Genomic DNA, 15248 nt, shown 5'->3' on the forward strand with positions numbered 1-15248 from the left:
CACCAGTGCACTCAAGGTAAAACAAACAGATGCACTCTACTGGTACAAAGGTTGGTCAGTTAGCTTCAGTAGAGGCTGAGTGTAGCACTGAAGCTTCCTTTATTTTAGCTCACAATATTACTTCAGGCCTTCCAGTCAGCCTTGAGATACGAGGTATTGTTTGTTAAAGCATTAATCTCTCTGAATAAGCTAGGGCTACAGCAACAAAACATTATGATGTGTGGCTGCAAGAAAAATCAGGTTCACAGGATGCAAAGCCTGGTGAGGAATAAGAGGATCCAAGTGATTTTAAGGCTCATAAGTTAGCATGCACACTGCACTTCTGCCAGCCCATTGCTCCTTAAGACTCAGCAATTACATTGTGACTCACTGAAGCATTTCTTTGCGAAACCATTTTAAAAGTCCATCGAGGCTGTGACTAACCTTGTCACATAGCTGAGGAATTTGTTTCAAAGCACTTGTCCATCTGCCAACAGACGCAATGTGAAAACATGCGATGCATCTGCAATACTCATCATGAAGACTCCTCATGAACTCCATCCACCTACCAACAAACATGGAGCGGTCTGATTGGGAGGACCCTCCAAGCTTCATACTGTACAGACCTCACTCTTGACAAAACATATGGGCTTGTGAGCTAAAGATCCAAGAAAGCATGAAATCTAAGGGAAGGTGGTACTTCTCCGATTCCTGGTCAGGAAGGGCCCTGGGCTAATCATACTGTACTTATATTGAACATCTAAAGTGCCAGTTAAAAGTAAAATCCTGGGTTCTCAAAGTCTTAACAGATGTTCTGTTTTACATGGAATTCAAGAGTTGGACCGTCTAAAAGAAGAGAGCCAAAGCACCCGTGAACTTATAAACATGAGGGAGAGAGAATCTAATTTCAGGCATTATGGTCCAACATAGGTTTAACTTGGGATTTCACATTTAATCAGTGATGGAAAGTGTCCTGGCTTGTTGTGCCTACAGGTAAAGCTTCGGCGTCTAAGTTCAATAGCGTGAAACTTCTCCCTGCCTTAAGTTTGTTCCTCATTTGAAAGAACCTTTTAAGCTTGGAACTCTAAGAATCAGGGCAAGAAAGTGCTGTGAGGCAAACAGCATCTCAAGCAGCGGCGCATCTAGGAAGACATTAAGCCTTCTCTTCTAAAGGGCATTGTATAAAAGGCAGCCTACTGGATAACCAGTTCTTTGTGGGACATGAATGCCTTAAATAAAAACCAGCAGTCTGTATTCGCTGCTGAGAGCGGGTAGAGATAGGAGACACCCAGCTCTTTTGCCCTTCCTCAAAAGTACTGGCCACTTGTCTTAAAAACTCATTGTATTGGCTCTGGATACGTCTAAGCTGGCAGCTTTCTGCTTTTATCATGCAGCTTGAGACCTTTCACTACTTCACTCCTCCTGCTCAATCTTCTCTTATAAAGGACGGAGACCCTCCCAGCACCCACAGTTCAGCAGGCAGACACTGCGCACTACTTTGCCCCACAATGACGTTTCGCTCTCCAGCAACAGTCACAAATGAACAACAGAACTTAGGGCTAACGCTCAGATATTTCCCCGTATGCACCAAGATTAATACATACAATGAGCACAGTCACTTTAATGAAGATGTTTGGTCACAGCATCTCTGCTTATAAGGGAACTGAATGGGGACACAGAAGGGCTCTTTGAGTCCTCTGCTCTGCTGCCCCACTAAGCAATCCCATCTGCATCAATGCTGTTTCTCTGATTATAAAGCTGTTTCCTGTAGTGTGTCTTTGCTTAAGTCATCGTAACAAATGCTGGTACATGTTAAATGTGCTAACAACGATGCTGCTCTATTTCAGCGTGAAAGGCGTCAGCAGGAGCAAGGAGTCAGGGCTTTCTGGAATAGCAAAGCCGAGAAGCTTCTGCAGTTTCAGTTGTGACCAACTCAGCGACTCCAAGAGAAGATACACTCACGGAAACACAGTGCTGGAGAAAATGAAAGCGTGCCACTCTCCCCCTCCTGACTACAGCTCAGTAGTCCATCACTCCCAGCCATCCATTTAAGTGTTTCCGAGCTAAGATTTATGTAGCTTGCTCTTAAGGTAATGCCTCCTATTCTTTTTTTTCTTTCATGGAAACTACAACAGACACAATGAGAACAATAACAGTATTTGGTACAGCAAATTCTCAGCTACAAAATGTTATTTTTCAATACAGTCATCACCACTGGTCAATTCATGTGGATGAGCTGGTCGAGACTCTTCATTTTGCGGTGTGACAGCTGTGCAAGGCCATCTGGATGATGCCTTCTCTTTCATGTCTCTGTCACCACTGCCAAAATGCACCACCCACTGCTTCCCTGTGCTCACATCCACTGTCTGATCTCCATAAATGTTCAGCAAGCTTCTATGAATGTCAGTGGGTGCCGTTTTTTCTGCATGGAGGAACTCCATGGCACCTTTGCGTTATACACACTTTTAAGTCAGATGCCGTCCTGTCAGACTGCCCCTGTGCTGCCATCTGTCACACCACAATACATATCAGAATATTGCTGGGAAGGTTCAACCTCTGCTGCCATACCACCAACACTCGTCTCTGATGCCACGGACCAGCGTGATAAAATAGGAGGCATTACTTTTAGAGCAGTCCTCATAACATGCATTTTTAAAAAAGATTTCTCTAAAATAATGTCAGTTTAGACATGTTAACCCCAGTAATTTTAATTATGCTAAAATTTAAGAGGATATCACTGACAATCTAAGTGATCTTTGTTTCTACAGACCACTATATACATGTACAAAACATAGCAAAATACTGCTTAGGCCTTGACTTTCCTAATGCTGAACAGCAATAGCTGTAATAACTTTCCCAGTGCTTCTGACAACCAGAACAGTCATCATTACAAACAAAACAAGTTCACGGTTGGTCCCTTGGCAGCAGAGGGGCACGCAATGCTGCACTAATCCAGCCTCCAGTTGGGAGAGGCAGCTGGGGGGAGTCCATAGCATAAAGCATCTTGGAATTTGCACCCTATTGCTTGGGTCTATAGTGAGGCTATCTGTGTAGGGTTGAAAAGTGAAGGATGCTCTGAGAACAACAAGAAGCAGATCATACACTACTTTGAGATCCTCTGGGGAAGGCCATTCCTCTGAATGAGTCAGATTGGGATGAGACACCACACGTCTTACTGCTCCAGAGGACAAAAGAGGGAGGGAGTCTTGCAAAGCAAGAATTTCAAAACACAGTTTGCAAGGATACAAAAGACCTAAGATCAAAGCCAGTTCTATGATAAGAGGGAACGCAGATCAACTCAGTTTGGTCAATCCTACTGGAACCAGGTAAATTTTCCTGAAGTTTTGCACTTTGTCAATGTGCCAACATACACACACTGGAAACAAACAAGATACACTAAAGCCAAGCTCTGTCTGTGAAATCTAATGGCCTTTCTAACACTGCACTGAGTATATTTTGTTTATGGGACTCTGTCTGAAAAAGACACTATGGCTACTAAACTGCACATACTTAAAGCAAAGTATTAATTTCTAGAGAGTGCCTAGAGTGCAATGGGATTGTTTAGAAGTGACACGGCAATCTGTTTAGAGAGTTAGGGCAGCTTTTTTTTTTAATGAAGGCAGTTGAATTTCTAGGTTAGTTAATAGTATATATGTACAGGAATAAAAATGCATCATTGATTTATAACAGATTTTTGTATAGCATCTCAGAAAGGACGTGAATGTTCCCTCTTCAAGGTGCATAGGGATGTACTACCCCCTTTTATCTTTGAATTCAGTGTTAACAAGGATTTGGCCATTTAACAGCAATGAATCATTGAAAATGTTACATAGGATTCTGATCTCTTGAGTCAGTTTAAGAACTGTGAACTTAACCCATTAACAGACCTAAAGGCAAATGATCTTTTGTATATTTACAAAGGAAAATGATCTCGTGTATGCAAGTAAAAGAAATATGTATTGCTACTTCTAAACTGTACCTCAGTTCCAGTTCCTCCTTCCCAAAAGATCACCAGTTTTAAATACAAACTATTGCACCACCTCTTTCTGGTAAAAATAAAAAATAAATTCAGAAAACAATTTCTTAAGTCCAGTTCAGCAAAAAAATTAACTATGGGATAATGCACCTCTGAAGTGTTTGCACAATGTAAATATATAAATATGCTTTTTCTGCATAAATATTTAAGAAAACTGATCTACAAAGATTACTTTTATATGAATCCCCTAAGTTTCTGTGATGTGAATAACTCATATTTTATCTTGCATTTTCTGTCTTCGCATAGCACATTCGAACACTAAATTCATGCAATAAAGTTTGCTTTTTGGAAGAATCTACCAAATCAGTTAATCCTGCATCAGAAATTACTGCAACAGATGGCTCAGCGCTGAGCAGCACTAAAACACCAAATGCACCAGTCTTGTGAGCAAATAGGAACATGGAGCAATGGCACAGACAGCACGCTCCACACAACAAACTTGACACAGTGACAGACACCTGTACTCCTTCCTTGTGCCAGAGAAATCCACTCACCTCTGCGTATCTAAGAAATGCTTACTGCTGTCTGGAGACAAAAACTCAACTCTGCCTCCAAGAAAGCCACTGTTTCACTGCGGGGGGAGACAAATCAGCCCAGTGATAAATATTCCTTAACAGTCCCCATTCTGCTCACACAAAGCTAGTTGTCACCAACAAAGCCTGTTCTGAACTGGCAGTGTCACAAGCTAGCAGCTCAGGCCCAGTAGCTGTTCACTCGTGCAGAAAACCTCCAAATCCCCACCCCAGATGCACAGCCCAGAGAAGCTGCCTCTACTTAGGTGTCTATCAAAGGCTCTCTGCCATATTTTATGACTTAACTGCATCTCCAAGCCATGCTGAAAGGAGGTTGACATGATATCTTCTCCAGAGACACAGAACACAGTGGTGTTACCTACAGCTGTAGGATGCTCTGCAGCTCTTGCTGCACATTACTAAGAAAAGCTACAGGACAAGAGCTCCCACTGAACTTAGCACAGCCTTAGTTTTAAATCATAGAATGACTTGGGTTGTAAGCCCATCAAGTTGGATCATCTAGTCCCCTCCCCCCCACCACAGGCAGGGTTGCCAACCACTAAATCAGACACTAGCCCAGCCCCCATCCAACCTGGCCTTGAACACCTCCAGGGAAGGATGGGGCATCCACAGCTTCTCTGGGCAGCCTGTGCCAGCACTTCACCACTTTGTCAATGAATAACTTCCCCTGACATCAAACTATAAGAGGGGAGATTTAGATTAAAAACCATTCCCTTTTGTCCTATCACCATCTTCTCCCATAAACAGTTGATCTCCCTCCTCCTTATAAGCTTCCCTTAAGTAACGGAAGGCCACTAGGGCACCCACATTCACCTTGGCAGGGATGCTCAATAAACTGTACTCCCAGGAACTCATCCCTCTGGACATCATCCCTTCCTTCTGCCATACCAGCTGCACCACTCAGCTTGGTGTCATCAACAAATTTGCTGAGAGCACACTCAATCCCATCATCTGTGTCACTGATAAATATTTTAAAGAGTACCAATCCTACGATGGACCCCTGGGGGACACCTCTCACTGGCCTGGACACAGAGCCAGTGACAACAATCCTCCATCCAAGATCATCCAATAAATTCCTTATCTGCTGATCAATGCAACCTTCAAATCCATCTCTCTCCAATTTAGAGATTGATGGGGGACCATGTCAAAGGCCTTGAAGAAGTCCAAGTAAATGGCATCACTTGCTTTCCCTTTATCCATCAGTGCCATCATTCCATCACAGACGGCCACGAGGTTGGTCAGACATGACCTTCCCCTGTTGAAGCCATGCTGGCTGTCTCAGATCACATGCTCCTCCCTCATGTGCTTTAACAACTCTTTAAGGAGGGTCTGCTCCTAGATATTTCCAAGCACGGAGGTGAGGCTCACCAGCCTGTAGTTCCCCAGATCCAACTTTCTCCCTTTCTTAAAAATGCAAGTGATACGTTTACCTTTTTCCAGTCACCAGGGACACTGTATGATAGCCAGACTTTTCAAATACGATGGAGAGAGGCCTGGCAATGAAGTCTCCATACAAAAAAATTTCTAGAAACAGTGCAATTTAAGGGATAAGAACTCCTTACTAAATGAATACTAATTACCTACTATTTCATATATATTGCACAAAGTTTCATGTTACATAAGCATAGTCAGGACTCGAGTAAGTTCTTCTACATCAATCCAAAAGTCATCTCACCACTGCATGTTAACAGCATAGAAAAGAAATCCTGTTAAATGAAGCTGCCAATTACTTGACATGCAAATTCTCAAGAAAAAATAATATATTTGCTACTGAGTTGACTCAGAGTTGAGGAAGTGTGTATTAGTGTGACTTGGGTAATCAGCATCTGTATGTTTTAGGATAACTCATGCACTCCAAGTGGCAAACACTAAAAACTATTTGTGAATCACAGCTGTTTGAGCTTTGCACTGGAAACAAAACACAGAAGAAATATGGCTGAACAGAATACAGTTCCAGCGGAAGAGCTGAAAAGCTGCATATCCAAATACTTCAATACTTCACATTGTCAAAAAAAGGCCACGTTGTTTCTGGTATTCTTTATTAAAAATACTGCTGTACACATGAAGAATGAAAACAGGATTAAAGATGAGTAACACATATTGGGATCATGACATCAGAACTTAACATACTGGTGCTTTTTAGGGGAAGGAGTTGACACCTGAATTACTGAACCAAGGGCAAATCAAAAAATATATAGATACCCCTCAACAAAATATTTACAATATAGTAAATACAGCAACAGAATTTAAAACCAGTACAAAAATTAAAATGACCAACATCACATGATTTCAAAGGTTGCCCCGTCTGTGCTTTTAGCTGTAAGAATAGAAAGGTTAGAATTAAATTTCCCATCTAGAAGGACACATCCTGGTGGCTCTTCTTTATAAATACAGACATATAATTCTTCCTATGAATGGACTGAACTAGAACTTTAGGACAACCTTCTAAATGGAATTAAAATGGGGCAGAAGGGCTCTCCCCCAAAAAACACCCAAGCTAAACTTCAGACTGTTTAAATCATTCCCAAATACAAACCAAATGAAATAAATAGGAAAAAAAAAAAAAAAAAAAAAAAAAAACAAAGCTCAACTTTTTTTTTTTTTTTTAATTATCATGTTATGTATTGCCTGACACCAAATATTTTCTGGCTGACATTATTTATGTGTGAAAACTTATTAGCTGTCTACCTTTTTGTTTTTAAACCAAGTCCTGTGGTTAACAGGGGCTGAAGCAAACTGACATTATGCAAATACACACAGGTTTGCAATTTAGACATGTCTTGCAGAGGGTGGTTTGCTGGTCTAAAAAGGATGAGAATTGAAGCCCTATTTTACCCCTGCCTTACACTTTCACAAAATATTGGTCCACAAATTAAATTTTCAAAGGTTCCCAAACCCCACAACTGAACAGATGATCCCCTTTCATTTTCAAAGAAAACAATACTGGAAAAAACCTCAGCCCGCTTATAAATTAAGCATTTCATATTTCTTCTAGAATACAAGTACTTCTTTTTTGTACAAAAGAATTACAATATGATTTGTCAAAAAACATATAAAAGACAGCTGCTCTTCCTCAAATACATGAGCTAATGATAAAAGACTGTTTTTTTTCTTTTTTTAATGTTCACTTCTCAAAGTTCCTGTTCCTTTTACATTAAAAAGAACATTCTGGCAACTGTTATCGTTTGAATATTAAACATTATGTTCCTTTTAAAATTCATTTGATCAAATGCAACAATAATCGACCTTTAAACTCAACAACTGATGCTACCTTATGTGGATTCAACCACATTTTCTAAAATGTGTAAAGCACGTCCCTAGTCTTCAAAGCTTTCGATGTGACGAGAGTTGCTTTCCTTGATGCAAGTCTCAAGGCGGAGAATCATTTTAAAGCTTATAAAAGTGGACAGAGAAATATTAAAAACTTCTCTGAAAACTACAAATATTGAGAATTATTAAAATCGATGCCAGTAACATCAGTTGCAAGTGCTTAGAGTCTGTCCTGACCTTTTGAGTTTCCACATTTTCTCCATGGTGAGCACCCAGTGCTATTAAAACATTCAGTGCTGGGAAAGGATAGATACAGTCTTCACTACTGCTTTAAGAAAGAAAATTCCTACGTATTTGGCAGTCTTCAGTATCAAAGTGTAGGTGTTTAACTAGAAATCCCATGAATACCCAAGTTTGGAGACAACTGCACGTCCAAATATTAGAAAGGTAATTGAGGAGGAAAATTCCAGACTTTTGAGACTGAATTACTTCAGGAATATTCATGTATTGAGTATTATCAAAAGTAATATTACTTTGGGCTAAGCAGTGACTGCAAAGGCACAGCAGATCATTATCCCTCCAGATTCAGGCTGTAAAACTTGAAAAGCTCTTGATGCCAGACAACTGCTGTGTTTAGTTAATCTTCTTAACAGTGTCTTTGTATCTGTATCCAGTGTAGCGTACCATAATAAAGCTGTGGTTCAAAGAACAGAACTTTATACAAAAATTATACTGTAAATAACCTAAAGTAATACACTCCTGAAACTTCAGGCATTTTAACACAATTTCTTTTAAAAAAATCTATTAAAAAATTGCATAAATGTAAATGCTTCTGACTAGCAGGAAAACATACAAACATTTTTTAAAAGGCGATGGTTGTGTTTAGAGCAAGTTTGATATGCTCCTTAAATTACAGATGTTTCCCATGATGCTATTTTCGTCACTTCGCTTAGACAAAGTTTAATTCAAATAACAGGGAACTTTCTTTCCTTTTTTGCTTTTGGTCAATTCAGTGATACTTCGAGCTGATCGATTTTAAAGTTTCATCTTCTTTTTTTCCGAGCTAACAGTGGGTGGCATACAGAGCTTGCATACAACACACTTTTACAGAGGTTACGAACTAAATGGTAATTAATAGAACACAATTTCTATTAAATTATTTACCTGGTCCTTTATGCTATTCTGGGTGCAAATAATATCAAAAATGAATAAATTTTACTTTATCCTCAGTGACAAAAATGTATCCCAGAAATGTCCTTGCAAAGAGTTTCCCTTAAGTATACAATGTGGCAAAACTTCAGAGATCAGAAAAGTCTTAAAAAAATTAAAATTAGTGCATATACAAGTGGAAAAAATAAAAGCAGGAACATCATGCACCTGATGTGTTCCTTAATCTAAAATAAATTCTTCACAGATAAAGCCTCCAATGGCAGCCTTAGCTCTAGGATAAGTGAAACATTCTTCCCTTCAAGTAACAGTGTACCTGACTGAAGTGCAAGCAGCTTTGCTCATCTCCTGTTTGTTTCCCAAATGTGAAATGAGATGACAACAACAATTCAGCTGTAGTGCAATTTGCTATTGGTTAAGTTCCTCAGCAATGTCCTGCATGCTTTCAGCAAATACTACAACTGACCATTTGCGGCTGCAATCAGTTCTTGAAAAGTATTTTCAAAGCAGCGTTTTAAATCGCTGTAAGTTACCACAAGTACACTCTTCTCATCTCTGGAAATGAGGCTTATTTTTTCTGGCACACCAGCATCTAACTGTAACAAGAATGCAAAAGATAAAATAAAAGAAGCGTGAAATAAATGGCAAAACATTTCTCCAATAACAAACGCAATCAATTTCTTCACAAGTACATTATTTTGGTGCAACTCAGATCCTTCCTTTCTTTGTCAACACATCTGAGCTCCACGAAAACAACGTACTTGCCAAGAAATCAAGACATTTTGGTCTTAACACGATGGACATCCCACACCTGTGGACTAGGTTACCATTGTTTTCTTCCTGTCCATAAATCAAGTAATCCTGCAATTCTACTTCCCCCTGTACAGAATATCTAGTATAATTTTCAGATAACTCCTGGTGAACAGAACATTTGACAGAACATTTGCACATCATCCACTATATTTGCACATAAGGTCCACATGCCTCCTAGTAGGGTAGGTAAATTACCTCTAGCCCATTCTAAAAATGAATTAATGGATGGACCAACCCCAAGTACTCTTAGTAACGGTAGAAACCAAAACCTTTCTTTTTTTTTTTTTTTTTTTCTTTTTTCCATTGTGGACACAAACTAGTTGAAGCCTTCTGTAGAGTACACTTCTTCCCTTATTCTAAGAAAAATATTACCTACTTACAGTCCATAAATGAAAGGATAATTCAGGCTTAAAGATTAAAATTTGTTCCACATTTGTTTTCATGTTTTGTTCTGACTTCTCAAATACAATATTAAAGTAATACCAGAACCGAGTTGCATGATCTTCCAAGCAACCTCCATGCAACTCCTGTCACCAATATTTGATGACAATTGCCTGTAATAGATGCAGAAACACTTTTGTAATGAAATCTATTTAGAAAACATGAAGCTCCACAAATGGCACAACCTTCCTTAAGGAGGCTGCTGAATTCCTTTCACTACGAAGTTTCAGGAACAAAGCAGAAAAGTAGCAATTTGGGATGCACGTGTGTTACGCTACTTACATTACAGATATATCACAAAGTCTTAATTCAGAGCAGAGAAACACGGTAGTTCACGTGCTGATAATCTCTTCTAACACTTTCTTATGATCTCACTTTGCAAGGCACCTCCAGCAATGCAGAACTGACTCTTGCAATGAAAAGCTTTGTGGCTTAATATGTCAATATTTACAAATTCTGATACTAAAACCTTTCCAGCTCCCGTACGGAAGGCGAGGCAGAGGCAAGTAGGGTACGATATCATTGAGATGATCTTTGGAAATACAGCCCCAGCAGGATTAAATAAATGTGATGCTGTACTGACTGGCAGAAAGACAATTACATTTGGCACTGAGATTTTGGCTGCTGTCTGATGGAACGCAGCAAATTAGAAACCGCTTGCATTTATCTTCTAAAAATAACATTCTGATCATAAACTTAAGAGCTGTAACCTCCCAGATGTAAAGCTTCTGCTTTGTGAATAGCTTAGAAGGACAAAAAGAAAGCCAATTAGCTTCTAATTCTTGTAGAGTAGGATAAAACTACAATTCCCTTCCAACACCCATTACAAAATGTTATCATGTTTGGGCTGTGAGAAACTGTCTACTGTTCACCTTGTTTCTCACAAAATTGGCAATATCTTCACAAGTTCAGCATATGGAAGATTTGTATTATGAAAACTACACAGCCAACTGGAAACATTATATAACTTTCTTTTTCTTTGGATACATAAATCAGTGTCTTAGCAAAAAAGATCTCAAAAACACAATACTGGAAAAAAAAAAAAAAATCTTTTTAAACATTGGAGTGAGCTTCATTCGAAAAGAATGGTTTTGGGTATAGCAGGAAAGCCCAAATAACCACTTCTACTAGTGAACACTATGATTTCAGAAACGCTTTGTAGAGTGTGTTTCTGAAGCAAAGTTCTACAAAGCCTTATTTTTTTGTGTGTGTGTTGAGTCCACAACCACAGAAGAGAAGAGCCTCTGTTTAAAAAAGATAAGCCATGAGCATTTATAGAATAAGGCATTCTTTGACATAGCCTCCTACTTACAAATTCAGGGCTGCTCTCCACTTGTTACAGAGCTATACTGGTTACCGCTTTTAAATCATGATGACATTTCACTATTTGAATAGCAACATGCTTTTGATTTAGCCTCGTCAATCCCTTTACTGCCCCTTTTAAAGTGATTACAGACACCAATCAGAGAGCTAAAAATGGTTAAAAAATACGCACAGCAGTGGTCTAACAGCAGATAAAAAGCTGTGACAGTTTAGAAAGAGTTTTCACTGTAAATAGTCAGCTGTTTCATGCCAATGGATCTGAGTATGTACAAATGTTTGTGGAAAAGGAAGTTGGTTACCTAATCCTAGAAAAGAAAATAGTAGCCACAAACTATATATTGTCAGTGTCCGCATTGCCACTCTCTCTGTAAGGAGTGAAATGACCAGAAGGCTACAAAGAAAAGTAGCATCTTATTCTCCTGCATGTTAGTGAAATTTGATAAAACAACGGAAGATAAGTTGAAAGCTGATCTGACAAAAAAAAAAAAAAAAAAAAAAAAAAAAAAGTTTGTACTTCATGGAGCAAAACAAGCAACTCTACAATCACTTAAGATCTTGTAGTCTATCTTACATCTCCCACTATTAACCGTGAAAGCATTCAGCTAAAGTTTTGCTAGTGGTGCAGCTCTTAGAAGACTGCAAGACTATGGGTTTTACCAGAAATGGGCTTAACACAGTATGTTACAGAAACTTTCCTCACTGTCTAGGTCAGTGCTGGATTTTGCTTAAACTTCTATTGCAGTTCCCCTCTTGATATGACCTCCCCTCTTCCACTCTGGTCAGCACAGTTTAGGAATGGACTCTCTTGTTTTATGACCATATTATGTGATAACTATATCAACAGAAACCTCTCCCTATAAAAGGGGTTTTACGGATCCTTTATGCTGTATTGAAAAGACCAGAGTAGCATAAAGGGACCAGCATTGCTTACCCACAGTATTCAATGCATTCTAGGATGAAAAGGTTAATATGAATCTCATGCTGTATTACTGAATCCTGAGTATTAACATTAATGTACTACTAAGTTTATTTACAATATCTACAAATGTTTGAGTATTAGCTTTGAGAATACATTGTTTTCAACCAAAATAGGTGAAAAAATAACCATCAGTTAAATCAGCAGAATTAACCTGCCAATGACAACTTGCTTTGAATTGGAATATTATTCTAAAGAAATTTAACCCACGCAGTTTTTAAAAGCTAACCCAAATACAGTGTACCTTGTTAAGACAAGAGATAATGTGACTGAGGTCAATCCAAGGAGTACCCGCTTCTGTCACCTGATGGAAAAGGTGATCTCGAAAGAGCTTTAGTAAATACCTGTCTCCAGTTTCTGACCACGTTGGGTCTTTCTGAAACCTGGTGTAAAACAAAGGCTCATATTAACTTCAGAAAGTTAAGACAAAGCAAAACTCATATACATGACTGTGCTATCCGATCGAGTCACTCTGCTGCTCTGCTGAGCTTCCTGTTAAGATCTGCAATTAAATTAGTATCTCTTGCCACACTGTCAGAAGATGACACATTCAAAGCTTCTCAGCTAAAGTATCTGAAGTTAATGCCTACGAAAGGCCCACAGAAAAGCAACAGAAAGAAGAGTGGCCTTCTTTAACAAGTTTACCACACAAAAGTTACAAGTAAATGTTAGAAAATAGCTTTGCAAACACAACTCTTCCATCCAAGTCTATTCAATTACACAGAAAACAATAGGCTATGGAAAACCAAACAGGAACACTTAATTTTTATGCAGTACCTCATAAAAAACAAGCTGATAATTAACAGGCTTAAAACAGGTATCTACACAATCAGCTGCAGTTCAGTAGAGCTACGCTTTTCCTCAAACGCTATTGTTGCTCACAAGGAACTAAGAGAATCCAGTTGGAAGCAACTTCGGCATATCTATGTATAGTTTTTTGTTTATTTAATATTTCTGTCAACGTTGCTTATCTTACTGTTTCAAGAGTTAACAACTAATCGCTTCAGAGGCAAATATGGGGGAAAATGTTCAGCTTAAATTTAAAAGGGAAGAAAGTTTGCATTGGAAACTGGGTTTTGCATGCTCTACACCACAAAAACAAGAATTTCTTACTCTGGCCTCTCATTGATTGTTCCCAATTTTGCTAGAAGCCTAAACAACCTTCCATTTTGCACCTCCTAGAAAACAAGAAAGATTATTCAAGTTTCTGAAATATAAAATTAAGATACTTATTTACCAAAGATATACCATAGTAATGCTAATGAAGCACTGTGAATTGTAATAATTGATTTATTCTAAGAAGATGGTATAATTTTTCCAGAAAGAGATCTAGATCCAATACCTTATATTGTGTATTGGTAGCCCAATTCTAATCTTCACACTTCACATTTAAGTGTGGAGATTTAATAACCAGTGACAACCTGCTGCCCTAACAAGAACTGGATCAGGCAACCTACCACTATGTGGAAACTACTCTAGCCTCCCTTGCCAGCCTACATTCAAAAATAAATTAAAATACAGTTGTGTTAAACAAGAATAACACACCTTGTGCGTTTGTATACATATACACATGCATAGCTAGACTGTAGAAATATATAATATAAATAGCTGATTTCAAGCATATGGAGAAGAAACATTACTACATGTGCTCTTGGAAAACATTTTGTAGATCATTAGTAAATAGTGCATAGCAATAACATCATACTGAAATTGAAATTGCAGTCTAATCCAAAACTTTAGAAACAAGTTCTTCCAAAAAAATCTAGAAATATAATTTTTGATTTTAATGCGGTATAAACTCTAAGTACTCTGAGTAATGACAGAGGCAAAGCAATCAGAACAAACTCACACAAAAGACAGAACATTACCATTTTAAGATGCTTAAAATACATGTAATCAATTGAAAAACTGATTTCATACATCCTTCATTATCATTTAAGTTACAATAAAGTGTTGTATCGTAAGCTAGCTTGCATTCATACCATGGATTAATCTTCTGTTTAAGCAAAGCTGCTCAAAGCTGACACGAAAAAAAAAATACTCTCTCCTGACATTATTCATATTCTCCAGTGGCCCAGCTCTCAGATGTTATTCATGCTAAGCTGCATCTCGCTCCATGCATGATCATACTGATTTCAAATTAATTCAGTCTGGAGTAGATTACTGTGCACAGCTGGGTAAATAAACTTGGTCAAGGTGATAACAACTTGACCTCAACCCATGGGGTAACAAGATTTTTATTACTCTAAAAAACACACAGCATAACAGCTTGTACTTCAATTAAAGCTGCATTTGGAGATTGACAGTAAAGACTTACCTTCTCCAGCTAGCAGAGGTCTATACAACCTCAAAATAATTTTTTGGCATGTGCCAAAAACACAAAAGCCAAAACCACATCTGTGTGAGTGCTACAGCCTCGTGGATTCCCTGTCAGTGGCAACATAGAGTTGAGCAACAACACTGGCTCTAAGCCTCCAGGTGGCCTCTCTGCAGGCTTGGTAGCACGTAATTCTCCTAGAGTGGATTAAAGGACTTGAGAACAGAAGTTTTGCATGCTTGAATGCTGTGACACGTAGATAATGGGAGTATTAAGGTGAGGAAGGAAAAGGACAGAGTAACAGGGTCACTACTGTGTGAAATGTGAGCAACAATATCCATGGCTTCAAGAGAACACCGACATTATTATCTACACACAAACCCATTTCCTACA

General features: G+C 38.6%; 2 protein-coding genes across 3 annotated transcripts in view; one reads left to right on the forward strand and one right to left on the reverse strand.

Annotated features, from left to right (window-relative positions):
• The window catches only part of FLT1 (fms related receptor tyrosine kinase 1), a 103268-nt gene extending 98942 nt beyond the window's left edge, over nucleotides 1–4326 (forward strand). The window contains exon 30 of one of the 2 annotated variants that reach the window (XM_042838762.1): nucleotides 1827–4326. In XM_042838762.1, the coding sequence (XP_042694696.1) occupies nucleotides 1827–2031 (205 nt within the window). In that variant the 3' untranslated portion in view covers nucleotides 2032–4326. The remainder of the gene's footprint in view (nucleotides 1–1826) is intronic. The other variant, XM_042838763.1, reaches the window with a different exon arrangement.
• A 2244-nt stretch (nucleotides 4327–6570) lies between these two features.
• Nucleotides 6571–15248, reverse strand: part of PAN3 (poly(A) specific ribonuclease subunit PAN3) — a 76604-nt gene continuing 67926 nt past the window's right edge. Inside the window, 3 exon segments of the mRNA XM_042838979.1 lie at nucleotides 6571–9581; nucleotides 12783–12921; nucleotides 13652–13716. Coding sequence (XP_042694913.1) covers nucleotides 9441–9581; nucleotides 12783–12921; nucleotides 13652–13716 — 345 coding nt within the window. The 3' untranslated portion in view covers nucleotides 6571–9440.

Source organism: Centrocercus urophasianus, unplaced genomic scaffold (assembly GCF_019232065.1).
Source record: "Centrocercus urophasianus isolate 14NV4802_14NV808 unplaced genomic scaffold, USGS_Curo_1.0 seq_9, whole genome shotgun sequence".
In the NCBI taxonomy this organism is placed as follows: domain Eukaryota; kingdom Metazoa; phylum Chordata; class Aves; order Galliformes; family Phasianidae; genus Centrocercus; species Centrocercus urophasianus.